General features: G+C 38.1%; 1 protein-coding gene across 1 annotated transcript; it reads right to left on the bottom strand.

Annotated features, from left to right (window-relative positions):
- Nucleotides 1-251: 251 nt before the first annotated feature.
- Nucleotides 252-27096, bottom strand: LOC104026279 (protein nucleotidyltransferase YdiU). Its single transcript, XM_075705157.1, has 19 exons — nt 26898-27096; nt 25437-25555; nt 25062-25190; nt 24241-24305; nt 24080-24136; nt 23882-23980; nt 19278-19345; nt 18483-18570; nt 16620-16689; nt 15936-16008; nt 15108-15191; nt 12925-13054; nt 12212-12256; nt 12044-12125; nt 11861-11953; nt 8801-8880; nt 7883-7926; nt 1606-1685; nt 252-1268 (listed from the first exon to the last, which is right to left on the bottom strand). Exons 1-19 carry the CDS (start codon nt 27094-27096, stop codon nt 1146-1148), a joined length of 1728 nt encoding a protein of 575 aa, XP_075561272.1. The 3' UTR covers nt 252-1145.
- Nucleotides 27097-27483: the final 387 nt, after the last annotated feature.

Here is a 27483-nt window from a genome sequence, read left to right as displayed (position 1 = left end):
AACAATCCATTTTGGATTTGGGAAGAGACAAGGTAATGTCAAGAAGTAACAAAGCCCCCAAATAAGTGATTTTTGCTGTAAATTTTCTAGCATAACATTGGACCCGATTGCTTATGTATTAATTTTGGCTTAATTATACACTAAGTCTTGTGATGTGGAATTGGAGTACCAAAGAAGGATAAATAACAAGACCCAGGACTCAAAGACTAGTCTTTCTCTGTTACTCAGGGGATTCTAATTAACAGCTTCCGTTGAATTTTAAATACTTTCCTTGCAAGATTTTTGTCAGCCCCTTACAGCATCAGGTGTCTGGAATCAAAAGGTATATTGACCTGACTACATGCATAGCGAGATACTTCCAAGAAAGTCCTTTTCCATGTCCAACCAGTGAAAATTACCTGAGGCATTATATCTGTGCACCAACAATCTTTCTACTACTATCAAAAGATACACTTTCAGAGAGCAGTGAGCCAGACTTGATAGGCACCTGACACTGGCAAAGACAGACACCAAATTTATTTTTGGGCAAGTCACTCCCAAGACAGACATCTTTGCTCACTATTTAATTGAATTTCCTTTAAATCTTTGTTGGCAGTTTAATGGGACAAAACAAGGTCAAAAAGAGAAGAGGTGGCAAGGTGTAAGTGTAAGATGATCCTCTGTTCCAACTCTGCAGAAGATTTAAGAGCATTTATATCTTCAGAATACAATTATATTTGAACAATGTGTAACAGCAAGGAGAACATTCATCAAAATACTGTATGATTAAAACTAGCTTAGGCAGATTTTAAATTGACCAGCCATTAAAAGTTATTGAGACCCACCTGATCGGCCATGAATTCTGAGAGGTTAAGTGTGACAGTTTGGCAGTACTTAAATATTGGGACACAAATTAATGCACAGCTGAATATGAAGGGCAGAGTTATAAATGCCAATATAATTTGCTGATGCAACAATACACAGTGGTCCATTTCTTTCATCTTCAGACTTTATAAAGTTGGTCAAGACCTTGTCTTGCCTAGCAGAGTAGCAGATTCCAGGGCACAAAGTATAAGGGAGAGAAGCTCCTGTGGCTTGATCCATTAATCCTGTTTGAAGGCCTGAGCTTCAACCTTGACCATCTTTCTTGCTTGTTCAAATTTGTCTCAGGATGAACAGCTTACTTGAAGATCCTTGGCCCAAGCTGGAGGGTGCAGGGAGTAGCCTGCTTTCTCAGCAGCCTGCTGTCTCTGAAAGGGATGTTGTAAAATCTGCTGTAGGAGATGAACCTGGAAGCAATAAAATGACTAAGTTTTTATACAAAATGTTTTCCTGCAAACAAGAAAAGTCTCTGCCACTTCGTATTATGCACCCTCCTGGCTCCAGAAACTACTCCATGAGTTGCTTACTGTTATCAGTACTACTATTAATACAATGACTACAATTGATGTTATAATTAATACTATTAACAGTTTTGTTCATATTTTTAAATTGTAATTGGTATTAGATAGTACAATGTTGGTCAAAGTGTAAGATATAGGTTCAAAGTGTAAATGCAACAACTCTTTCATTAACAATTATGCCAATTATTAATAAATATGTCAAGAAAGAAAGAAGTAATTTTACCTCCGAGAAATCATTCAAATTAGCTTTTTGCACTGCTGATTCTGCCATCCAATTCCTAAGTATATATCTAGGATTAACAGCTGAAACCAAAAGTAAATCATGTTAAGTTTAGTTAGACTTACTCAACAAAAGCAAAACACAGTCATTGAAACATGTCATTGAAATCTTCAAGAAGGTTTAATTTGCAGATCAAGAAAAAAAAGCATAGAAAGGAAAAGGAATTATTCTGTTTATTTTTATGAGCTGCTAAAATGATTTTTTTAAACTTGCACCATCAGTAATGCCAAAGTGCCAAACAAAAATTAGAATAGTATAGAACAGCACAATGATACACAAAGGATTTCCTCCTATGAACACCGGCAGACTTTTCAAATGTCATTACTTTACCATGGCCTAGGTTCCTGCTACACTGTTGGAAAGCATATTTCAATATTGTCAATACATGCCTGGAGATCATAAGAATGAGTACTATATTATTTAATGGAAAAAGGAATGATTGAGATATTTATTAAAGTATATGTACTTAGATACTCCTTCTTCTATATCATATATCCAAAGTTTGGCCACAAAAGCCTTTAATGTTGGATTTCAGCTGTATTTTTTAGAAATTACTTTTTCAACTTTTTCATTCCTTTTAGTTTCCTGGGAGGGGGACGGTTCACAGTTTCTTCCACAACTGTCTGATGTATCTTCTTGGAAACACCCATGACAGCTGCACTGCTTCTCTGGCATGTTCCAGGCTGATTGTGTCTAATTAGTGGTAGGGAGGTCGTAGGGACATTGAAAACAAAACTGCTGAATTAGTAACTCAGGTTGTATCTTACAGGATGGCAACTAATAACTCATAAAAGGAGTTCTGTCAATTCTCATAAGGAGGACAATTCTCATAAGTACACGTGGCCTTTATTATCAATTTTTTAGCAGGTAACGCCAACACAACTCTTATTTTTGCTCTGCAGGTAAAGCCTAGGAGTCTGCTTCAGAAAGTTTTCCCTTTAATTAATGGTCAAAACAATGTTACAGATTCACTGTAACAAACATTTCAAGCTTGCATTGTAAGTCTTAATTTTACATTGGTCTATGTATTTTCCCAAATTCAGTAACTGATTATTACCTGAAGAGATTAATCAATGATATCAGAGGCGTTATCACCCATGGACTTGAAAGCAGAAGTCTGTGATTTATGGGCATACACAAACTTCATCTGTTCCTTCCCTTTCCATTGATATCCCAGGAGGCTTTATATGAATAAATGTTAGTTCAAACTTCATATTTTATATATTTCTTTCAAAAAATCCATGTGCTCTATAAAATATTTTTATAAATACTCTTACAGCATATTTGAAAGCGTATTAGAGAAAGCAGAGTATTCATCAAAATCACCATCCCAAATTTCCCTCTACTCAGTTCCTCTAATCAGTTAGACATTATGTTATTTTATTTATAAATAATAAATTATATTAGGAGGGGAATGATCAGAAACAAAACTTTGCATAAAAGGATTAAACTTAATCTACTTCCATTTCCCAAATCACTGTTCTTGCATCTCCTTGTACTGCTTCTTCGGCTTGCAAACATAACTTGTTTATCCTAGCTGACTACCAAGACAACTGATGTCTTTGAGAAAAGCTATGACTGGCTCCTCCTAAGGTTCTGTGGTCAGACAATCACAGGACTTTATTCATATTTAATAGCTCCCCACTGTGCCTAGCGCAGTGAACAGACTTCTCTGTAATAAGTACTGCTTCTAAAAAGCACCATTTAACCGGCTAACAAACTAGAATTTAGTGAAGCTATGTAATCAGTGAAACAACACTTGCACGATTATTTTATGTATCACAATACATAAACTGAATGATAGCCATTTTAAGCCACAAGATTTGACATACAGCAGCATTACACAAAGGGCCTTTATGTTCTTTAGAAAAGTAAAGGACAAAAAAAATCACTCTCTGCTCTAAGTGCTGAACTCTGACCACTCATGTTGTTCTCTGCCAGAAGAGAGAAGGTGAAGCCCTCTTACAAGCTCAGAACATGGGCTGAAACTAGAAGCGTCTCAGGCGGCACTGCCACTCCCTCCTTTATAAAAGCTGCCCAGGTAATAGAACATTCCAGCACAATGTCCAGGTGCTGACTTCCACGAGAATGAAGACAGATGCAATCCACCCCAATACAGACATTCTTCTCTTTCACATTACCGCTGTTCTGTATGTACTTACATATATTAAACAAAAGCCAATGAATACGACTAGCTGTTTGGAACCCTGATAACCTCTACATAGCAGTCATGACAACACCTGCCCTAACTGCTAAAAAAGCAGTGTTTTCCCACTTGGCAAAATAATTTGCTCTGGCTAAGTATTTGATTTAATCCAGTAAATGGGGTTTCAATAGTAAAGTGTGATAACACTTTAGCTTAGAGAAGAGGGGGCTGAGGGGAGACCTTATCGCTCTCTACAGCTACCTGAAAGGAGGTTGTAGTGAGGTGGGTGTTGGTCTCTTCTCCCATGTAGTTAGCGATAGGACGAGAGGAAATGGGCTTAAGCTGCGCCAGGGGAGGTTTACGTTGGAAATCAGGAAAAATTTCTTTACGGAAAGGGTGGTCAAGCATTGGAACAGGCTGCCCAGAGAGGTGGTGGAGTCACCGTCCCTGGAAGTGTTCAAAAAATGGGTAGATGTGGCACTTTGGGACATGGTTTAGTCTAGTCTACCCTTGATTGGTTTAGAGTGGACTTGGTAGTGTAGGTTAATGGTGGGACTGGATGATCTTGGAGGTCTTTTCCAACCTAAACGATTCTATGATTCTATAACAATATAAAAAGAATATTTAAAAGGTGGAGGAGTTAACATATGACTCATACAAAAAATGATAATTCACATTAAAACCATGACACTCATATTAGCAGGAGACTATTTGTCCCAGAAATATATTCTTAACAATTGCAAATTGACAAGTTTCACAGTGGCGTTAAAAATATCTGTAATGAACAGAAGTGACAAGATAACTATGAAAGAGTAAGACAAGCCAGATAAGAAAAGGACAAAGCAGAATAAATTTTTGCTCTTATGAGCATTCTGTGATCTGGTCTACAATTTTTAACCTGTTTCGTTTGTAATGAAGTATGATTACAGACTTGTATTGGGATTTGGAGTGTCAAAACTTTTTGATTAACTTCTAAGGAACTAAGTTTAGGCAGTACAAGATAAAGTGCTACTAAGAATTAAAAACTAAATGCAGAGAGAAAAATAAAGCTAACGAATAAGTGATCAACTTCAAATGCTTCAAGGTAATGTACTTTGGGAAGTGAGATATTTTACTACACTTACTAATGATGAGGGAAAGGTGATGAATAGTGAGGTGTTAATGGCAATATATTTGAGGTCAGTCGATACTAAAGACAGCAATAGGAAATTTAGTGGGACTAACCAACCCATATAAACATCTAGAGAGCCATGACAGTTTTGTCTTTAACATGAAATACTGGGTAAAAATGCACAGTTGACCGAGCTGAGCCAGATTTCTGCTGCAAGTTGTACTGACAAGGGACAGCTGTTACAAGCAAATACTTCAACAACAACAACAACAACAAAAATTTAAAGAGACCACAAAGGGCATCTAAGAGATCTATTTAAATGTGTAAATGTAAAGAGAACAACAACAACAAAACACTGTAAGAAACTTCAGTCACACTGCACTATGGAGCAGCTAGCAAAAATGTAACAAGATTTTTTGATTTTGAAAGGAAAACTAAATTTTAAATAAAACAGTAACAAATTAACATCAGTAGCCTGTTACAAATTTCTGCAGCTCTGCTGTGTGAGTATAGAGTGATGATCAATTATTTGGAAGAAAACTAATTGAACCATGAATATTTGCATATCAAGTTTTGGACTGCTACCAAAGCTGAGACCACTAGTACAAGTGTGATCCTGGAGGCAAAACCTTTTCCTTGTTTTGTCCGTCCCCTGTATTATAAGATCCTCTGAGGTGCATGTGGAAAAACACAATACTGGTTTGCAGGAGATCATCCCCAAACTAGGATCATTTCTGATTTGGAATAAAAACTCAGAATGTCATGATTTTCTCTAAAAGCAGATTAAAAAAACTTAGAAAAACAAGAAGTGTGTTTAGACAGTTTTCAGCGTTAAATTTTAGCTGAGGAAAACAGGGGAGGTCGAAACCTCAAAATAATACTTGAGCTAAAGAGTCCCACAGCTGAAACTTCTTAACCCTACCAAAATACGAATAATAAACCAAACCTTTCTTCTTGGTAACTGTTTTCATATTAACTTTCTAAAAATACAGATAAAATTGTAAGAAGCATTCTTAAAAATGGATAGAGCCTTGGTTAGAAAATGTGGATGCAAACTTGAAGGTCCATGGGATGATAAATTGTGCCCTGTGTAGTTTTTACTGTCTTATTAATGAAAGTCAGTGCTATTTCCTGCCATTTTCCTACTAAATCAATTAAAGCTTTTGAAGAAAGCTGCCAATCGATATCTAACCAAAGAGTACAGCCATTTCCATTAGAAATGAGAATAAAACACCCTCCAAAGTAGCACAACATTGAAGCTTATAATACCTCTTGTGCAGAATTTGATCAGATCCTGCATTTCCTTCATTCCCTTTTGGCCAGAGATTTTCAGTTGCTCATTGTCTTCTATAGGCAAATTTCACAAATTTACCAAAATTTATGCAAAAAATCTCCCCTGAATAATTCTTAGAATTTCATATCTGCTGTTTCTGGTGTGACAGACAGCTAAATGCAGTATCTCTACCATTTTGTATTTAGAATAACTTGGCGATGTATTTAGAATAACTTGGAAACTCAAAGTACCTTCCTTTAACTTCCATGACTAGATAGTCCTTTCACAAGGAAGGAGTTTTTTCTCCAGGTGCAGAAAAAAAGTGGGTGCCTGTCAGAAACCTGAATTCCTTATAACATGTAGAAAGGACTTGGACATATTTGAACACTCAGACAAGTCTTAATTCATTGAGCCAGTACAGGATGCCTACCAGAATCTTTCCTGATGTTATCAAAGTTTCATCATCAGAGAAGAACAATGTTCTTCTGAGCAATGCAAATCGACACGTTCACAGGCTGCTAAAGGAAGCAAGTACAGATCAAGGACAAGGCGTTGCTTGCACTCGGGAAAAGTAGATACAGCAGAAGAGGAAGGGCATCTCTCACAAGGAAATCAAATCCCAGGGGCCCTTTCAGGGACCACCCTACTTTGCAATGAAGAGCTACAACTTGGGGAGCAGCCAGAGCACATCCACCATTTCAAAACACTATGGTGAAGCCCTGCTTGAGACATGACAAGATACAGACAACCATGTTCCCACAGGCAATAATTCTTAAGTTCTTGAAGGGAATCAAAAGGGGAAAAAAAATGAATCAAGTCCACAAGCACCAAAGCTTGGAACAAGCTGGAGGCCTGGCATCTCCTGAACCCCTAAATGGAAACTAAAAAAGGGAGTAAAAAAAAAAATTAAGGAAAAAAAGGAATACAAAAAGGTAAACAAATAATAAAAGAAAGAAAAATAAACAAGTAGGTAAATGAGGATTGATATGGAATAGACCATAGCTGGACAGCTCAGTTGGACTGCCTCAATGTCTGTATTCACACATGATGTGAGACAGGTCAGAGCAACCTTTGTGAATACTGATGGGAAAAGCCTTCTTCAAGAGTTCTTCATCAATTGTGATTTCAATCACCCGAAATATGAACAGACATGTGCTCTGTCATTCCAAACCAGCAGAATCTAGAGAAGAGCAATGTGGACGAGTAGTTGTGGTGTATTTTCATGATCTTGCACTCTTAGGCCTCAGTCAACTGATATGACTACAATTGTATTCTCAAAAGAAGGGGTTTGGGCCAGACCAATTTCTTCATAAATGCAGACAATTAAATTAAGATTTTTTTTTTTTTTTTTTAAGGAGGGGAGAGGGAAGTTTCCTAAGGAGAAAGTTAGCCTCATTGTAGCCAAGGAACTTCTTGATCATTTAGCTTATGTAAAAAGTACATATATATTCACAGGTCTAGCCATACACACATGGCTAAATTCTAACCACGAGTGAGTGAAACCAGAGGTAGTCACAGTGAATGTATAGCATTACAAGATTTGCAACAGTGAAATGAGAGTTTCTCCTCTTCAGAAAAACAGTACATTTTAGTCCTCCTCAAAAGGAAAAATAACTAAAACTAAAGAAACCTATGTAAATAGATAGTTGCCATCTCCAAGCATAAGATTCCTTTGGATTACTTTACTCACATGTCATTCTTGTTCTTCTCTTGGTGTCTGAATCACCCTTGTTACTATACATAAAAAACAAACCAAAAGAAGAAAAAAGAAAGTGCTTTAGCTAATGAGGGTTATGCTTATTTATTTTTAGAAACATTTTATTTGACTTTCCTTAAAATCATTACGTGTTCTGCTTTTGTGTTCAGTGGAAGCAGGTGTGAATCTCTAAGAATGATTAGACTTGGAAAAAACTGCACACTTTCTTGTAGGTTTTGTATCCTGCATTGGTTTTTTTCCCTAAGAATTGTATTTACTGATTAAAATTTCCAAGTACCTGATACATACTTCTTTTCACTACTATCAGCTATGCATACCATATATGACTAAAAAAACCCACATTGCACTCTTTATTGACGTAAGACAAAAGAATTGGTAGGAAGTTCTAACATGCATGTCCCTATCTATGCAACACCAGCAGTTTCCAAACACAGTCTGTGTATTCACAGTGGTTCAACTTCCACCCCCTGTCATCGTAAAGCAGTATTATTACATAGTAAAAATATATATGTATTACCAGTAATGAAACACTGTTCATTCCTATGTATTTGCAAAGCCTGTTTGTGATTCTTGGACTGAATCTGTAGGACTGGTATTTTAACAAAAATTATTAACTGAAGAAATCTGATGGGTTGCTCAATGAAGGACAAAAAATACAGACCACTCCTCCCATGTCATTTTATGTACTTGTGTGTCAAAACAGAACTACAATAGTAATTATTATGGAATCTAGCACAATCTAGAACCACAAAGACAAAAAAAGGCATATGAAACCATGTTTGGGCCAGTTTACCAGACCCACTAAAGAAAACCATTGCAGATTAAAGTTGCCTGCTTCTGGCAAATACACATCTGCTGTTATTTTTACACTTGAAACGGCATCAGACTTACTGATTTAATCTCAAGAGGTACATAGTAACCCATTCGGAAAATAACTTGTGTTTACCCAGATCCTGGAGAGCCCAGAACTCCTAAAGAGAAAGAAACAGTTAACAGTGGGTAATCAGAATTTTGTTTTGCTTAACAAAGCAAAAAACAAGTAAGCAAATGAATATTAAAAGGATTTAAGAGGGAAACATATGATGACCCTTCAAGGGATTTTCTCCCCCAAAATTCTACTACTGTCTTTTCCTCTGTATTTAAACTATTTCTTTTTGCTACCATGATACATCCATATGAATCCATCCCTGTTACAGCAAATTCTACCTAAACACCTTCAGCACTTCACCCCTATTTTTCCTTGGCTTATTGTCTGACCTATTTTATTTTTTAGGCTACATAACTACAGGTTTTACTCTCTTCTGAGTTTTGTACGTGGATCAGATCTATTTGTAGAGACTTTTTTTTCCCCAAAAATTGTGCAATAAGGAAAATATATTGATAAAGAAAGATAAGGTGTGGAGAAAAAGGGAAACTTAAGGCTACAGCAATAGAAGAAGACTGAGGAGAAGAATAGAGACAGTAGGAGAGGAAGAAGGGAGAGGAGACAGAACTTGGAAATGGCAAACAGGGAGAAACCGGAGCTTGGGGTTACTGCCTTCAGTGTTGGACAACAACCACAAACTAGGCTTCCCTGGCTGACTACACTGAGCTAACAGCTGCTTCATATTGCTCAGTTGAGAGAAAGTAGCCAAAGCTCACAGACAAAAAATGAACTTCAGAGAAAGAACAGATTAGAAAGAAATGGACATAGATAAAAGGAGGCAAACAGCAGATATACAAGAAACAAATGGGCAAAAGTTAAGTAAAGGAAATCAGAAGCAAAACCAAAGTTTTGATCACATCTGTGTTTTTTTAAAGGAATGGGAGTAAAAAATATAATGAAAGCCACATTTGAGCATAAAAATGAGTTAAAATTACAGAAGCGACTAAGAGCTGGGGGTTAGGCAGGTGGATGAGTGTGGGAGTCAAGCATTTGTTGAAAGATGTGCAGGGTTAAGCTGCTTTAGGAGGAATTTCAGAATGTTTCCAGTTAATACTAAATGTAAGGACTCCTGCAGTGTTCCCAATGGATTCTGGCATTTTTAGGTCCATTTTGGTGTGCAGCTGAAAAAAAACGTAAGTGATCTACAAACCAAGATGAGAACTTACTTTGCTATTGACAAAGTATTAGTGTGTGAATAAAAAGCAGGTGAAATTACTTTAATATAAAAAAAAAAATTCTTTAAAAAATAGAACTTTTTACCAGCATAAAATTGTACCTGCTTTACCACATCAGTTTTGGGACTCAACCTGTGGGCTAAATCATTTCATTGTGTGAAAAAACAGGTCAGCTGCTACCAAGTGAAGGCTGGAAATGACCCTCGGTGTAGTAGCAGGGTCACAACTACACCATGATCGTTAGCTCCTCAGCCTGCACCTTCAAAGAAGGGGAGACGGAGTTGCCATAAGTGCCACTACTGCAGTAGTCTGGGAGTGACTCCACACTGCATGAGGGTGGCTTCCGTTCTTCCTATTGCATGTAAGCCACTAAGAAATGGAAAAATCTCTTGTATTCTATGACAAAAATACATTCTCTTACAAACACACCCATCCTCTTATCACCCCCTCTGTACAAATGATTAATTCCAAAGCTACAGCTCTTTGTATTTTTATTGCTTAGCACTAGAAAATCTCAACTTTTTAACTATTAATGTCTTCAAGCTCATAGAAAAGGTCAGGTTAGACCTCTTACTTCAGAAGAAAACAAGGAAAACCAGAGAATTTGGTCAAAATCGTGTAATTATCTAGGACACAACTGGAAAAAGAAACAGTAACTCCTCATTTTCATTCTATGCTTTACATACAGTCATTCTGCTCCTTAAAACAACCTCCTAAGTCCACCTGCTCTCATTTTCAATTAGATTCAAAGACAAACAGAAATAAGTCAGAAGTCAGGGAAAGGCAATGAAGTTTCCCAGGCAAAGGGAACAATACTCCTCACATGGAAAAGGCACTGTATTAAAGAAAAGAATAAAAAAAATCATTTTGGCTCTTGCAAAAAGGCTTCCTATTTTTCTTTCCAGATCATGTACTTACAAGCTTTATTTTCAGAATTTCCCCTCTGCATTTTTATCCAGTTATTACTTGCCTAGCATCTCACTCCAGTTCAAACATTTCAGCTATATTTCCACTTCTAAAAATTGCACTACATCCAGGTAAGAAGTTTATCTCCCTTATTTTAATACTCTCATCTCTTTTATGGTTATACTTGGTCCTGAAGAATAAGTTCAGGCTGAGTTAGCAGCAACACAGGATGGGACAGCAGGCTGAGCAGGACACAATAACAAAATGTATTCTTATGCTTTAAGCTAAATTTAGAACCAATCTTGTGCCCAAGGAAAGGCAGAGGCCATGATGGGCTGAGATTTGAGCAAGAGTTTATGACGAGATGGGATGTCACTTATCATTAGATACCAAGACAAGCTGATGGGCCTGAGAGCAGAGGTTTAGGCCACCTGGTAAACCCATGTTAGGAATAGTTTGATTGACCAGAGGTTTAAATTTTCCTTATGAGCCCTGCCCAAATTCCCTTGTGTCTTGTGAAATACTGTCAGAGGGTATTCTTAAGTAAAACAAAAAAAGGCGGGGAGGAGAGGGGGAAGGAAAGTTCTTCCTAGCAGACCCATCTTAAATGTGAAGAAAATCACATTCCCACCTGTGTATGAATATTTACGACTACTCGTATGGGACCTGTACCAGAGGCTGAAAATCTGACTTCAGCACTCTTCATTAATGTATCTTTCATTAGCACTCTTTGTTAATGTATCCTTTATTACCAGACACAAGCTTAACATGGGGTGGTAGCATGACACAGATGTATTAGTTTCCCTGTCCCTTAATAATGCTACAATGACACATTTCCTAGACAAATCATGGCTTGTGACATCCTCTATTATACCAGGGTTATGTCCAGCTTGATTTACTCATTTTATATTAAGTATTCTGAAAATTGGGTGTTTGTGTTAATACCTCAGGAATATGGAGCTCCTTTAACTGGTCTTCAGTAATTTCACCGAGCTGTCGAAATGTCATTGTAAAATCAGCCTTTGTATCTTCCATAAGCTAGTGAAATAAAGATACTTCTATCAGTGTCCTTAAAATATGGGCTATCAGTTCAGATGTTTGCCAAGAAAATTAGCAAAGCAAACTCACTTTTAGGAGGAAAGCAATCAAATAGTTATCATCCTCATTCTCCCCAAGAAGACCCAATTTTGTTTTGAATAGTTCTGTGAAACTGAAAATAGTAAGAAAGTAAGGAAATTGTTACATAAAATAATTTATAGTATTGTGACTAGAAGGCTGAGTTCTGGAACTGCATACCGGATGTAATAGCGTTCACCATACCCCTCCAAAATCTGGGAAGCTCTGCAAAAAACAAAAGAAATGTCAAATTCTATAGAACTAAAATACTACTGTGGGTACAATCCTACTGTACACTAAACAATGAAAACTTCTTCTGTCTGATATCTCACCAACATTGATATTCTGAATCAACTGGGATCTGTAGTGGGAACAAGACTGAGGGGAAACATTTTAACAGGCTTCAAATACATAAATAGCTGCTGCAAAGCAGAAAAATACAACGTTCTTTGTTCTCATACTGAGTAAGAAGTCATGAGTTCAAACCACACAAAAGAAGACTCATGTTAGGAATCTTTACAATAGGATATTAAAATACTACCTCATTACTTCAGGAGGATGTATGGTCTTCATAAGTAAGCATCTTAAAGAACAAGCTAGACAAACTTAGAATAGAAAACTACAGGCAAAGGTCCTACCTTACTGAAAGGAGAATGGACCACACAACACCTAAGACCGCCTTCCAGTCATATTTTGCTATTATTTATGACCAATGAAAACCTTTCTCCCCTCTCTCCAACCTCATTCTGGCCAATAATTAATTCAGAATCAATTTCCACTTAGAAAAAAAGATTTTAAAAGCTAATCCCTTTCTTTCCTATGTAAATGGTGATTAAAGGGTCTCCCATCTCACTAGTTCTTTTAAGCATTAAGATATTTTAAGACTTACTTACAGCTTCTTTTGCCTGGGATCCAATAAAGGTTTTAGAGCTTGTAACAGCTTGCTCAGATTAAACAGCCCAACATTTGCCTGGTTTCCTATTTTATACCTCCTTTCATCATCAGATGTGTTTGGAACAAAATCTGTTTCAAACAAAACATTACTTTGCCACAACAGAGTAATTATAATAAACAATGAATGTGAAAATATTGAAGTGCATTTATTTTTATACTTACACAGCAAACTAATAAAAGCCCTAAAGTTACTAAATATTTAAAATCAGATCACAAGGATACTTTACAGTGAATTAACTCAAGATCTGTTATTTGCAAATCTAAGGAATACATCCCTCACAGACAAGTTCCCACGTGTCACAAGTGACCTTCTCCTATTTGAAGATACAAAATAAATTCAGATGTTTAAAAAGACCATTTTTACACTAAAAACAATGTCTTACTCAATGTTTTTACTATATATAGCGCTACTATTTAGCACACAGACTAAGGAAACAACTGCACACCAGGTTCAGGATTTATAAGTATTTTTGGAAAAGTAACATGAATAAACATGTGTTTAAATAAATAGGCCACGTAAGTAAGATTTGTTTCAGTTGTACAAGCAAGCTTTATGTATTCACATAAAAATCAGGGCTAACATGTTCCAATATGCAAATCCATTATTTGGGAGGTAACAAATATCTGCTATGCAAGTTAAAGGTATCCAGAAGTAAAATCTATGCATATCTGCAGCACCAGTCTCTGAATAGATGCAGCATGAACCCCTTGCTCAGATCAAATGCAGATAAGCAGATCAATGCACACAGCATTGCCTGAGTCCTCAGAGGACTTAATGGAGCATTAAGGAGGAGACCTGTGACACATCTGTCAGATCTGGTGATTGGTTCAAATCTGAATTTTAACTCTAAAGCATTTCATCTGGTTCTGGGGTGTACTGGCTCTGGCTGGGATGGAGTTAATTTTCTTCATAGCAGCCCTGTATGGCACTATGTTTTAGACCTGCGACTAGAACGGTGTTGATAACACACCAGTGCTTTAGCTATTGCTGAGCAGTGCTTGCACAGCATCAAGGCCTTCTCTGTTCTCACTCTGCAACCCCAGCAAGTTAGGCTAAGGGTGGGCAAGAGGCTGGGAGGGGACACAGCTGGGACAGCTGACCTCAACTGACCACAGGGATATTCCATACCATATGACATCATGCTCAGCAGTAAAAACTGGAGGTAGTTTTTCCAAGGCAGTTGTTGCTTGGGGACTGACTGGGCATCAATCTGGTGGCGGGAGGTGGTGAGTGATTGCCTTTGCATCACTTGCTGGTCGCCCCTGCCCCTTTTTTTCCCCTTCACTTACTCAACTGTGTTTATCTTGACCCATGAGTTTTTTCTCATCTTTGCTCTTCCAATTCTCTCCCCCAACCCGCAGCAGGGGGGAGTGAACGAGTGGCTGGTGGGTCTTAATCACTGGCTGGGGTCAGCCCACCATATAGAGAAAGATCTAAAACCAGAAAAGCCCTGTTTTTTCAACACAATCAAAACAATATGACATTTATTCTCATGAGATTTCCTTACTTTGAGGCTGCAGTCTCATGAAAACATACAGCGAGATAACCACTGCTGTTCTGAAGCTTACTCAGATGCAACCTCTAAACAATAATCTAATAATATGCATTTATGTACATACTGGACCTATATCTATCAATCCCAGACTGACTGAGTTCACACTTTCAAAGAAAGGTTGCCATGACTGGGTAGGTTTGATTTGTTTTCTTCCAACATATAATTAACTGTGACTATAAAGCTAGAGCATGATGTATGCAAAGTTACTGTATACCACTTTGGCTTTTGGCTACTTACAGCAATGTGCAATTTTTAGTTTCCTAGGTTTCTGCTGTAGCATCTGTTCAGTTGATGAAGTTCAACTGGAAACTTTCTCATGAAAATGGGTTTAATAGTAATATTTCATCAACAAGACTTTTAGCACTTGGAAATGCAACCTGTATAGTGTATCATAAAAATGACCTCTGATACATTTTTTTTTCCTAAAACTCTTCAAACAATACACATGCTTGGGATTTTTCTGCTAATAATGTTACGAGTTTTCATGCACACAGAAAATACATAAATTAATATAAAGAATTTATTTTAAGTAAAAAATTATATTTAAAAACAGGTGCTACACTCACTTGGGTCGTAGGAGTCCATAAATCCAAATGGAACATAATCTATTGTTATGGATAATAAACTGAAGTTATCTGTATTGCACACACCTACAATTAAACAACAAGGAGAAACAAAAGTTAAAATTCCACCTGAACCCTGTAGTCTCTAGAAAATTTGCTGAGAAATAGATCCACTGAATCTAGAGAACTTTGGAGCAGTTACCTTTCAGAACTCAGACTCTGGAAAATACTGTCTCTCTTACTCTTGACCTGGCATGCATTTTAAGTATGAAAATGAGAAACTGTTTGCTACATTATCTTGCACCTGGTTTCTATACCTAGGTGGCACTGTTTCCTTTTCCTTTCAGTGCTACACAGTATTGAAACAGCACCTTGCATATTGGTCATTAGCTGCTTCCTTGTGAGTTGACTGGGTGCTGTATTAGCAAGACAATGCTATTTTATTTTTCATAACATAAATCTGAGACAAAGGTGGACAGCACTGCATCCTATACACCATAAAAGGCCAGGTTTTTATGTAGATGCATCAAATTCAGAGTAATTAAACTTGTATCTGACATCAATACGTGGTCTTTGTATGTCTGACTATTACAACAATTCTGAGAATTCTTGCTCCCCTATTCTTGCTTCTGTCAGATAGAGTCATGCTTTAAAAGATCAGAAAGTGCTCCTAACTCTGTTATGAAAAAGCTTGTATATTAATGCATAACACATACTGCTGTAGGTGAAGATATCAGAACTGAAGAACAAAGTGCCAAATAAAAGCCATCTTTAAGTATATGACTATAAAGAGTCACTCCTGTAAAGCCAATGCCATCTACTGCAGCTTACCATGTGCAAACCCCACAGACATCCACAATGCAATCAGATTTGCAGTCTCTGATACGACTGTAGAGAAAAATTCCTAAAATCAAATACATTTTTTACTTCAAGTCATCTGAATCAAAAATATGGAAAACAATAAATAACGTAAACATTTGATTCACTTTAGAAGTATGTCATGCATTCTATTTTTAAATGTGTATCTCTGTCAGGACTTTTCATTCACATTCTAAATGATGTGACTGCACAATAACCTTATCCAGCAAAGATTATAGGTAAATAAGTACATACTGATGCCCTACAAGAAATCAAAAAGTCAAAAAAAGAAACAAAGACACTATATATACTAATATATACTACATTTATACTAGAAAAAGCATAATTCATCACTTCATGACCACTGCTCACTTAAAATCTGAGCAATAAGCGAACAAAAAATAACAGAAAATGGAAGCTTCCCAATAAACATTTTCATAATGAAAAGTGGTGAAGAATGTTCATATTTGACTTTGAGAAAAAAAACTTCAAGATGCAGGGCTTTTTTACAGAAGAGAATTAACAGACTTTCACTAATAAAACCTGGAAGCTTATTACAAATTTCAACACCTTTTAAAACTTGAAACTTTGAAAGCTTTGTATAATTTTTGTTCACACGCTTGTGGAAAATAAAAATAACTTTTAAAAAAGACTTACCAGATATCTATTTGAATCATTCATGGCTATTGATGGAAAATGTTCCTGGATGATGAAGTCTAGCAATCTTCTGTAACAGAAGAGGCAGAATTCTTCAAACAAAACTGGCACTTGTAGAACTGATAATTCAAAATTCTTGTTTTCAAACAGCTAAATGCTGATCTACAGCTTGCTGCAAACAGCTATTAGAAAATTCAATCAATTTATTCCAATGACTCTTGGATTAAGGCCTTCCAAATGCTTAGCGATAAAACCTAAGGTTCCAATCATAAATATGACTGGACACTGCCACGTAGAGTTAAAATTATTCCCAAGTGTTAAACTTCCAGAGCACACCAGGATCTGGTTTCACATGCAGTAATATCAAGTTTTTAGGGAAAAAAAAATTTTTGTATCCAAAAAAAAAGTGTATGATTACAAGGAATAATTCTACATCAGAATTCTCACAGAGAAAATTTTATGGCTGAATTCTTATGAAGCAGGGTTACTTGCCACAGTACTGGCCATTTCCAAAACAGTGCTGCATAGTCCTACCAGACAGGCTCAGGAAATTGGGATACATGCATTAAAAATTGCAAAGCCTGTCAGATGTGTATCTTTGCAGATCTAAAGCTTTAAAGTAGAGCGGCTGGCACTGTGTACATTTGAGAGCTCCCTGGAGGACCCTCGTGTGGTCAGAGCCAGCCAGGGCCACTGGCACAGGAAGCTGTAAGCACCACCTACACGTCGGGTAGGCAGCCTGGGCAAGGGTTGGACTGGGACAGGGGTTGTGTGCTTGCGCACACAAATATCTAGATTTTACCTTCTAATCAGGTTGTTGGAGCAAATCTTATCAGAGTACCTAGCAACCTGACCTTTAGAAGGGTGTCCAACCTATTGCCTCTGAATTCTAGCTGGTTGCTCCAGGACATCCTCTTTCAGAAGAACCTTCTCTGAGGAGGAAGCATAGACAGTCACACTAGCCTTGGCCTCCTCTTGGCCACTCTCTCTGAGGCCCCCTCCAAAACAGGCAGAAAGGGTCATCTATTTTGCATGAGTACAAGCGATCTTTACATGCTCCTTAAATCCAACAGGTCACAAATATGTTGACCAAAAAAACACCCAAAACAAAACTTAAAATCAGTTCCTTAATTCAGCCTTTTCAGTTTTACAACTAAAATCTTCTGTGAGATTTCAAAAAAAAAAAAAAGGAAAGACAGACAACTTAGACTGATGCGGTAAGTTAAATTGAATTATCAGTTACTACAATGTACAACTGCTGCTACGACCTCTTACTCATTTTTAAGCACCCCAGAACAATTTCTATTGCTCCTGAGGAGAAATGACCAACTTTTAAATATTTACAGTAGACCTAAAAATTTGTCATGCTAATTGCTTGACACAAATTAATATTGCTAAGAGGCTTAAAACCATGCAAGAATTTCTTACGCAGTATACTTCTCTGGTTCTGCACGTTTCTGGAGAGCATACTTTATACAACGTACTTATGCTAGTGATTTATTTCATATTTCTGTTAATTTAGCTCCACAGACAACTATGAGAAATGTAGGAACTTACACTTTAAATTTACAAATCTTTCCAAAACAAACAACTTCTCCCTAGTGCTTAGTTACCAGAACTATTTCAGCTATAAAACCTTTCTCATTTCATAAGATCCAGGCCTTCAAAAACATCTAGGGGGTTTTACCCTTATGAGGCAAGATCTTTTGTATGCTTGTATAAAAATAGCAGGTTATCTTTCTAAATTATGCAATCTTCCTTTCTAAATAATTTATGTCTAAATTTCAACTGTATGTATGCATTCTAATACATATTTGATTGTTAAGAAAGCTAATATAGTTACCATGAAGATTAAATTCAAACCTTTGTAAGTCCAGTTCCCCAGAATGAGCTAAGATTTCTAAGGATCCTATACGAAACCATGATTTGGCAAGACGTAGCACTATTGCACCTTAAATATAGACACATGTGTTTAAATGTAAACAGCAAATGTATCAGCAAAATAAAATAGTTTCATAGTAACAGATGTCATGAGTTGTTTCTATAGACACAGAATTTATATATGCATAGTTAAACTGGTATTTTTGTAAGTATGCTCAATGCATAACAGATAAATATGTATAATATTACTTTACTACACATACCTTTTAAGGATAAAGCTTAATTTGCTATACCAGCAAACACAGGCAAAACTCCACTACCGCATTAATACTAGAATTACTCCAGAGATGCTACCAACAAAGAAAGAACCAACATAAATAGATTTTTCCCCATGCTGTGCCATCCCACTCTTTTTCACAGCAGGTGTAGATGACGTAGCAACGGCACAGCCACAGTAGCATTCCCACCGCCCTAGTATTGCTATCAGAACAATGGAAAATTTCCCTAGTTTTCAATATCATTTTTGTAATGGCAAGTGAAAATAAAAATCATACCCCTACAACACATATGCCACACTCATAGCAGACCTGTTCATAGGGCTTCATTTCTTTAAGATATGTTTCAGACCGATTTTCGTAAGAAAGGTTTTATATCTTAATAAATGAAATGAAGCCTATTTAATACTTATTACACATATATGACATATTAAATCTCACTTTTGCAATGGAGAATTAAGTTACAGTGTTGCAACATATTATTTTGAAATGTGTTCATTACCTCTTTCTTTCTTGATATTTCCATTGTAAAACTGGTCTCTCCACACATCATCATCACTTACAACTAAGCTGTAACAAACAAGAAATGAACATTAAAAAGTTACCTCAGCAAAAATACTTTGCGATGAAGATCAAGTCATATTTCATACAACTTACTTTCATAAAAGAAAGATCTTTTTGCTGGCATAGCTTTGTATTTCAAATGACACAGGCAAACAGTAAGCAGAGGCTTACCAAGCTTCATTAGCAAGAGGCATTTATTCTGCGTTTATACAGTGTTGTCCAACTTCCATTACTCACACCATTCTTGGGGAGGGGGTTGCATTCAAAAAAAGTACTGCATTCATTTGAAACCTCAGTGACTGATTAGTGTGATGATAGCATTAAATAAGTCACAATTTCCCCGAGGACAACAGCGAAATTAGGACGACAGAGAAATTAGAAACCAAATTGTTGCATCAGATGGAGGTTGCCCTTTACATGAGCCAAAACTGTTGCCTCAGAAACTTCGGGGACAGATCTGGGACCCTTAGCAATCAGGAACTCTTCAAATAGTATCAACACACAAAAAAGGCGTAATTTTGGTGATACACTGTAATTACCCCTTTCTTCTTCACTGCTACTTGTACTTGGATTTTTAAAAACAATCTCTCCTTTCATTTGCCTTAAAATTCTGCACATCCTATAAATTTTCATGTTTATCCAAATATTAAGATTTGTGAGTGCTTGGAACAACTTTGCTTGCTCTAAAATATTTCACAACTTACATTCATTTTACAAAAGAAAATATGTAATTTCACTGTATTTTCTGTTATATCAGGGAAAAATAAAATGGAATAAATCCTCATAAACTATGCAAGGGCATCATATTCCCCTAAGGTTAATGTGTAGGAAGTTTTCTCTCCAAAGCAACTGGGATTACACTGACAATCCAGCAGAAGTAATGCTTGGTGCTATCTTCTGAAAGAGGTGTTGTCCCCTCAATAGGCACAAAAGACTTCTTGTTCAGGAATCTAGCAGCAGCAAAATTTAGCTCATTTTGTGTAATTCTTCTTTGTCTTTGCTTGCTGATAACTGGAAAACATTCTTCTCTTCAGGAGAGACATGGACCTGCTGGAGCAGGTCCAGAGGACGACCACAAAAAACATTGGAGGGCTGGAGCACCTCTCCTATGAAGACAGGCTGAGAGAGTTGGGGTTGTTCAGCCTGGAGAAGAGAAGGCTCCAGGAAGACCTTATTGTGGCCTTTCAATATTTAAAGGGGGCTTATAAGAAAGATGGGGACAAACTTTTTAGCAGGGCTTGTTGTGACAGAATAAGGAGTAACGGTTTTAAGCTAAAAGAGGGTACATTCAGACTAGATATAAGGAGGAAATTTTGTCCAGTGAGGATGGTGAAACACTGGAACAGGTTGCCCAGAGAGGTGGTAGATGCCCATCCCTGGAAGCATTCAAGGTCAGGTTGGATGGGGCTCTGAGCAACCTGATCTAGTTGAAGATGTCCCGGCTCACTGCAGGGGGGGTGGACTAGATGACCTTTAAAGGTCCCTTCCAACCCAAACTATTCTATGATTCTATGATTCAAAATATTTGGGTGGCCTGCTATTTGAAATTTAATGCAGCTACATATAGCTGCTAGCTATTAGGTAGTTGAAGACTGCACAGAAGCTTGCCTTGGAGGTACACAGAAAAGGACAAGAGGCAAACCTAACATTCCATTCATAAATATGACTGAAGACAGTCACAGAGTTAAAACAACTCCCAAGTGTTAAATTTTAAGACTACACTAGATTCTGGTTTTACATACTTTAGCATAAAAATTTTAGAAAGAATTTAGTTGGACCAAAAATGTGGGGTATGCATAAAAACATAAATATGTACACAAAAAAGGAATGATTTGTCTGAATTCTTACACAGTGCAGTTGCTTGCAACAGTAACTGTGGCTTTGAAACTAAATTATTGTTATTATATTCAGTATTTTTGAAGGTATATCCAAACTGAATGTTCTCTGTCAACTGCAAAAAACAGGCAGTGAATTGTTCCAGAAGGAGGGAAAAGGTATCCAGAAATCAATCTGCTCCTGTTACTGGACCTGTACTGATACAAGAAACATTAGGAAATTTTTTCAAAAAAAGATTCTTTTGGAAACAACCATATATAATTGGTATGTCTGTAGGTGTACAAGAAGTGCTGACATGACATGAGATGGAAGAAGAAAATCTTAATACTTCAAGAAAAACAAAAATTTTTAAAAACAGGGAATGAACTCCAGACACTAACAAAATATCGCGTGCATCAGAGCACTAGGGGACAGGAGTCAGGATAATAATGCCACTAAATTTTACTGTTTTGAACAGACCTCTGCCGGAAGGGTTGTTTCCTTTTGACTATGTAACTCTTAGCAGGCTCTCTGCAAAATTCCTGCAGAATACCAGCACTTCTCTTATTACTGACAAAAAAATCCATGGGGGCATCAACATTTGCTTAGTTACTAATACAAGTTAATGGACGTGCAACACTTAAGCGCTGGCCAGATAGCTAAGCAGCCACATAAAGATACCTACATTCCCACTACAAAAATAGATTTCAAATGGTCCCTGTAGTTGGTAAGCACCATTACTTGAGAGAAGGCAGCAGGAGACCAGATGTACACTCAACCACAGGAAATGGAGCACTGAAATTTCTCTTACACCAGAGAAGCTGGAACAGCACTCACAGAAGGACAGACAGATTATATCCCTCCCTACCCCTCGCTCTAGCTTAAGGGCAGGACCTTACACTCCCAAGTGCTCTGCATGCTGTTTTGCATGAACATCAAGCCCTATGCAAGTAAGGGCCACTCTGAAAACTATGTATATTGGCTCACTTTTTTGATCTAATGTGTAACACTGCTCACTGGTAGTCCCAGTATGTGACTAAAATGGTATACCATATGAGGACGTGTTCTTTATCTGGCAGTACAGTCAAAAACTGTAGCACCCCATTGGGAACACAGTACTTAAAATTAATAGAGCAAATCAACCTGCTGGGTGTTCTGGGATAAGCCGTAAGGCTTTTCCCCACACTTCTGCCAAGACTTGACAAGACCTCTGTAAGTGCATCCCACCAGCCTCAGTACAACAGCTCCCCATTGGGAAGAATATGGATATCAGCTGGGGTTTTTCCAAATGAAGTCTTGCAAACAGTCTGGAGAGCTTGTACAGCACTTAAGAGAGCCAGGCATTTAACCAATTTGCCAGCAGAGAACTAAAGCACACTGTGTACTCAATAGAATTTGTGCACAGTTAAGGAGTAATTTCATATTGGTTTTGCACTGAACAATTTGTTGAGATGGCAGCAAAGAAAGGCTATAACCTTGCCAGATGCTTTCCTGCTGATATTCAGACAGATTTAAAGTTTTGCATTAACAGCCAACAGCAAAGGGTCTCAAGGTGCAGTCAGTGAATAAACCATCAAGAATGTCATTTACAAACACCGCACTTCAACAGAGCAAATGGGTTAGAATTAATGCTAGAGAGATTTGCAGACACTTTGCAAATACAGACACCTAGCCATGTGGCAGCTCAGTACAGGCCTTTTCTACAGAACATTTACTTTCTTTAAAGCCTGAAATGCCAGAGTACAGACATGAGATTACTTGGAACACAAAATTAACTTCACATTTTAAACACAATCATCTGAAAAATTCAGTTTACTTAATTCTGAGAAAATAATCCAAATGAGTGAATGTGTTAGTTGTCTTTGGTTCAAACAGAATTAAATTATTTTTTAAAGAAATCTCCCTCTCTGCTCAAGGCATGTCTGGACAAAAAAAAACAGAATTGAGAGCAATTACCTACATTCAGTACTGCCTCCAATATTCACCTGACTGACAATTTTTCCTACCAATCTTCAAAATTGCAACTAGGTGACTATGACATTACAAAAATAGCCACTTTCAATATTTTCCTACTTGGCCTGATTCCAGAAAAATTCATCCAAATGTTTAACTTCAGTATAATAAAAGACTCACTTATTAACCATGTAAAATGTATTAATAGACTCATTGATTATCCACGTACACTGAAGTTATTATTATTTACAAGGCAGGAATCTAGTTCTGTTGGTTCTGCAAGTCTTTTGGTGAGCAACAAGAGAACAATTTTATTTTTTTAAAGAGAAGAAACTCTGGATTGCAGTATCATAAAAGCTGGAGAGAAGAGTTAGTGTTGGATTAATCACCCAATCTAACTTCCATTTTTTACTTTCTTTACAAAATGAACCAGATTTCAAATCAAAGGTAATTCAGTTAAGACAGTCTTACAAGTGAACAACAGCTGTTCACCGCAAGACACAGACAGTGCGCAGTATCTTATTTAAACAAAGCAGTACTTTAAAGCACACCAAAGACAAAAGTGAATGGAGTAATTGCTGGAGCTCAATATTACTGGCAAAGTTTTATGCAAAAATCTATGAAACTGGAGGGATATGTTTTGCTCTGATTGCATACATATGAAAAGAAAGATCTATCCTCTTGGAAACTAACTGCCCTGCTTTATTGATGCTTAGTGAAACTCAGTCACATTACCTGTAAATTAGGATGCTGTGAAAAAGAAAAGAAAAATACCTAGCAGCTCTGCTTGTAGGAATTCCAAGATAGTGCATGGCCTCACTACACAAAAATTCTCGCACAGAGGAGCGAAGCACAGCTCTTCCATCGCCATTCCTAGGGAGAACAAAGAAATAAGGAATAGGTCATAAAATCAAAGCAAATTTCAAAAGGAAAACATCCAGTTTTGGTGTACACAGGTTCACTGCAACTTACCTGGAGTATGGGGTCTTTCCTGACCCTTTTAACTGCAGTTCCCACCTCTCACCATGCCTGCAAAAATACCATTAGCATTTCTAACAGTACACCTCAGGCTTTGCATGAATCAGGTAAATAGAATACAGAGTTGAATCAGTCACTTAAAAAAAAAGTCACACCTGTTTGCATATACTCCGATCAAGTGGGCTCTTCCATCACCCAGCTGACCTGCCCAGCTACCAAACTGACAAAGACAAAAATCAAATTATTTTCTTCTATCATTTATAGCAGTTATACTTGAAACAGTACAAATTACATGCAGGTTCTCTGTGATGTACCCAATATGACACATTTGCTCAGGTAGTCATTAAGATACTGATCCCTAAAGCTGTATTTCCACACTCGTACCAATAATTAATTAGAAAACCACAGAAAAAGAATAATGCCAGTAATCCGCATTTTTTTTTCTCTACCTCCCAGCTATGATGTACAGCTACAGCCCTGTCTCTTTTGTATAATTAGCCTTTAAACTGACACAGCTCGTAATTTTTTTTTTTTTTAATTGGAAATTACAAATCAAATGCTACCACTCTTTTCCATGGATAATTTTACCTATTTCAATTAAACTTAACTCTAGGTAATCATGGTATTACAGTGAGGCTCTGCCCTTCTTCACTCCTCTGAGCTGATAATAGTTATCATGAATCAGAGCTTGTCAGGCTGCAGGGGTACTAAGCAGACTCCGCAGCTAATGGAAGTTAAAAAGATAATTTGCTTCTGGCATAGACAGAAGCAGAGAAAGCAGACATGGTACCGTGAAAGAATATTACAGTTGGCTTCTATCTGCAGCCCCTTATGAAGAACAAATCTGCAATCAAAGTGTTCATAAGTGTTCGTATACTTGCAGGCATATACTCATATATTTATAGGTATTATCAAGGTATAATTCACATGAAAAGACCTACATAATTCCACCTGGAAGAACGAGTACCATAGTTACCTGATGACCCCCATACCTATGGGCTAATGGAACAGACCCAAATATCACTTTCCCACCACTGACGAACTGAAGAAAATCAGATGTTCCTTTGACAGATATATCAAGATCCAAAATATTTTCAAGAACTTCCTGGAGGAAAAAAAAATACAGATGGTACTTGAATATGATCAAACTTTCAGTGGTAATGAATGTGTTTTCTCTACAGATTTCATTATTAAAAGACATCTCACAATATGTTTTAAGTGTTCTATTTGTTTAAAGTATATATTGATAAGATGCTTTCACAATAAATGGCATATGACTGTTAAAATATATTTTAGTACACGCATTAACAATCTCTACTAATTAGAGAGGAACAAAAAAGAAATAGCCAACCTTTGAAACAGCTACGAGCCGAACTCTAGATTTAAAAGGTGTGGGATAGACAATTGAAAAAATGCAGTTTCTCACATTACGGACATAATTTTCCTGGATCACATCAATTGGAAAAGCATCTGTAAACATGAAACAGACAAAAAATGTTTTTAAAAAAACAATTAATCATATTATTCTTAATACATATAATTTTAAATCTAATCAAAATACTTCCAAAACAATTAAAACCTGACTCTTCACCATGATGTGTATTAAGCCTGCATGAAAAGCAAGCCCAAATAAATTCAGGATTTATTCTATTTGGGATTTTTGAAAAGGACTGAACTCTGCAATTAAAGAAACTGCTAGGGAATGCTAGTTTTGAGATCTAAAACATGTTTAAATGTAGGTTCAATTAACTGTGATTAGAACAGGCTTGGGGCAGTTTTATATCGCACTCAGTTAAATGCCACCCTAAAAGATATTTGCACAAGACAGAAAAGTTCAGCTACCCCACAGCTGAACGATGTAGTGCAACAGATTAAGTCACTGTGCACCAGTAGCTGTGGTATGCAGTCCATACGCAGCGACGATTAGCAAGTAACCTAAGAAACCAGCTTGAAGTCTTCTCTGAGTAATGTAAACAGCGAACGAAGGGGTCAGAAGATGCAGTTCTTGCTGTAGCCTAACATACGTACTCAAAAGATGCGTCTCCTTCTTCCTTCAGACCTACTCTGCGCCCTGATCCATGGTAACAGAGGACAAATATTGTTTTAAAACACTGGACTGTGTGTTTTAACATCTTTATGGATTTTTGCTTGCAACAATCTTACGATTCCACGTTAATTATAAAATCCCAGTACCTCATAGTCACTGTTTTGTATAAATTGTAAGTTAGCATCTCTGCAGACTTGTTTCTCAGTGCCTCTAACGACAAACCCTGTTACAGCCAGCTGCCACAAGATTTATCACTGATTATTAATGCTCACAAGTAATTGTATCACTCGAAGAAATGATTTGTTATTAATGGGTTATCATATAAATTATCTTTATTATTACAGGTAATTCTGTATGCCTGAGAGCTATACAGCTTTGTGTACTTCAGGTGTCAGATTATCGCTTTTGCATTAACACGCAATCGGGACTTCTGCATCTCTTCATTACCATAAATTACCATTATTTGTTTAGAAAATATTTTTTTAAGCTTTAAACAAAAGCCTCCTTATGCCCAACCTAACTTTACTTTTAAAAGCAGTTAAGTATTCGACTGTGTCTCTAAGCTCTTCACTTAGTTACTGCTTTAGTAGCTTGCTACAAGCTGCCAGGCAAAAGCGCCGGCGCGGAGCAGGGCCCCGGCGCGGAGCAGGGCCCCGGCGCGGAGCAGGGCCCCGGCGCGGAGCGGGGCCCCGGCGCGGAGCAGGGCCCCGGCGCGGAGCAGGGCCCCGGCGCGGAGCTGGGCCCCGGCGCGGAGCTGGGCCGTACCGAGGAGGCTTTCGGCGGAGAGGGGCCACGCGCAGAGGTCAGCCGCCCGCCGCGGGCAGTGCCCCGGCGCGGGGTGCGAGGCGTTGGGGCCGAGAGGGGCCCGGCAGAGCCCGCGGGAGGCGCAGAGCGGGGCCGGCCGCCCAGCCCCGGCCCCGCAGGCCCACGCCAGCCAGACGGCCATCCAGGGGGGCCACCGCATGTCCCCCAAACCTCGCCTTCACCAAATCACGTAAGCAGCCGGCTTGAAGTCTCCCTCCCCTCAAAAACAAGCCCTCCTCTCTTATCTCTTCACAGAGATCTCAGGGGAGAGCCGGGGCCTCCTCCGAGCGGGAAGGGCAGGGCGGCTGTCGCTGAAGCCGCTGTCCCTGCACTGACTGGGCCGGGCCGGGCGGGCCGCCCCCCCACGCCCGCCAGGCTGGCTGGCAGAGCCGGCTCCGCGGTGACGGGCGGCGGCAGCCCGCGCCCTGCCCCACAGCCGGGCGCGGTGGCCGGGCCGGGCCCTGCCAGGTGGCGCCGCCGCTCCCCCGCCCGGCCCGCGGCCGCGCTCGGCGCCCCGAGGGAGCGGTGAGCAACGGCGAGCCGAGGG

This window comes from Pelecanus crispus, chromosome 2 (genome assembly GCF_030463565.1).
Source record: "Pelecanus crispus isolate bPelCri1 chromosome 2, bPelCri1.pri, whole genome shotgun sequence".
NCBI classification, from domain to species: Eukaryota; Metazoa; Chordata; class Aves; order Pelecaniformes; family Pelecanidae; genus Pelecanus; species Pelecanus crispus.
Note: the sequence above shows the minus strand (reverse complement) of the source record. Positions and strands in the feature narration are given on the sequence as shown.

Bases quoted from the DNA above. Each gene is read 5' to 3' on its own strand.
- LOC104026279 (XM_075705157.1), bottom strand. From the start codon at position 27,096: ATGCGGTGGCCCCCCTGGATGGCCGTCTGGCTGGCGTGGGCCTGCGGG. The intron at 19,346-23,881 runs GTATTTTTCTTT...TGTTTGTTACAG, and splicing joins CCTACAAGCAGAGCTGCTAG to CTTAGTTGTAAGTGATGATG. The intron at 7,927-8,800 runs GTAAGTCTGATG...TTTTATGTATAG, and splicing joins TACCTCTTGAGATTAAATCA to TAACAAGGGTGATTCAGACA.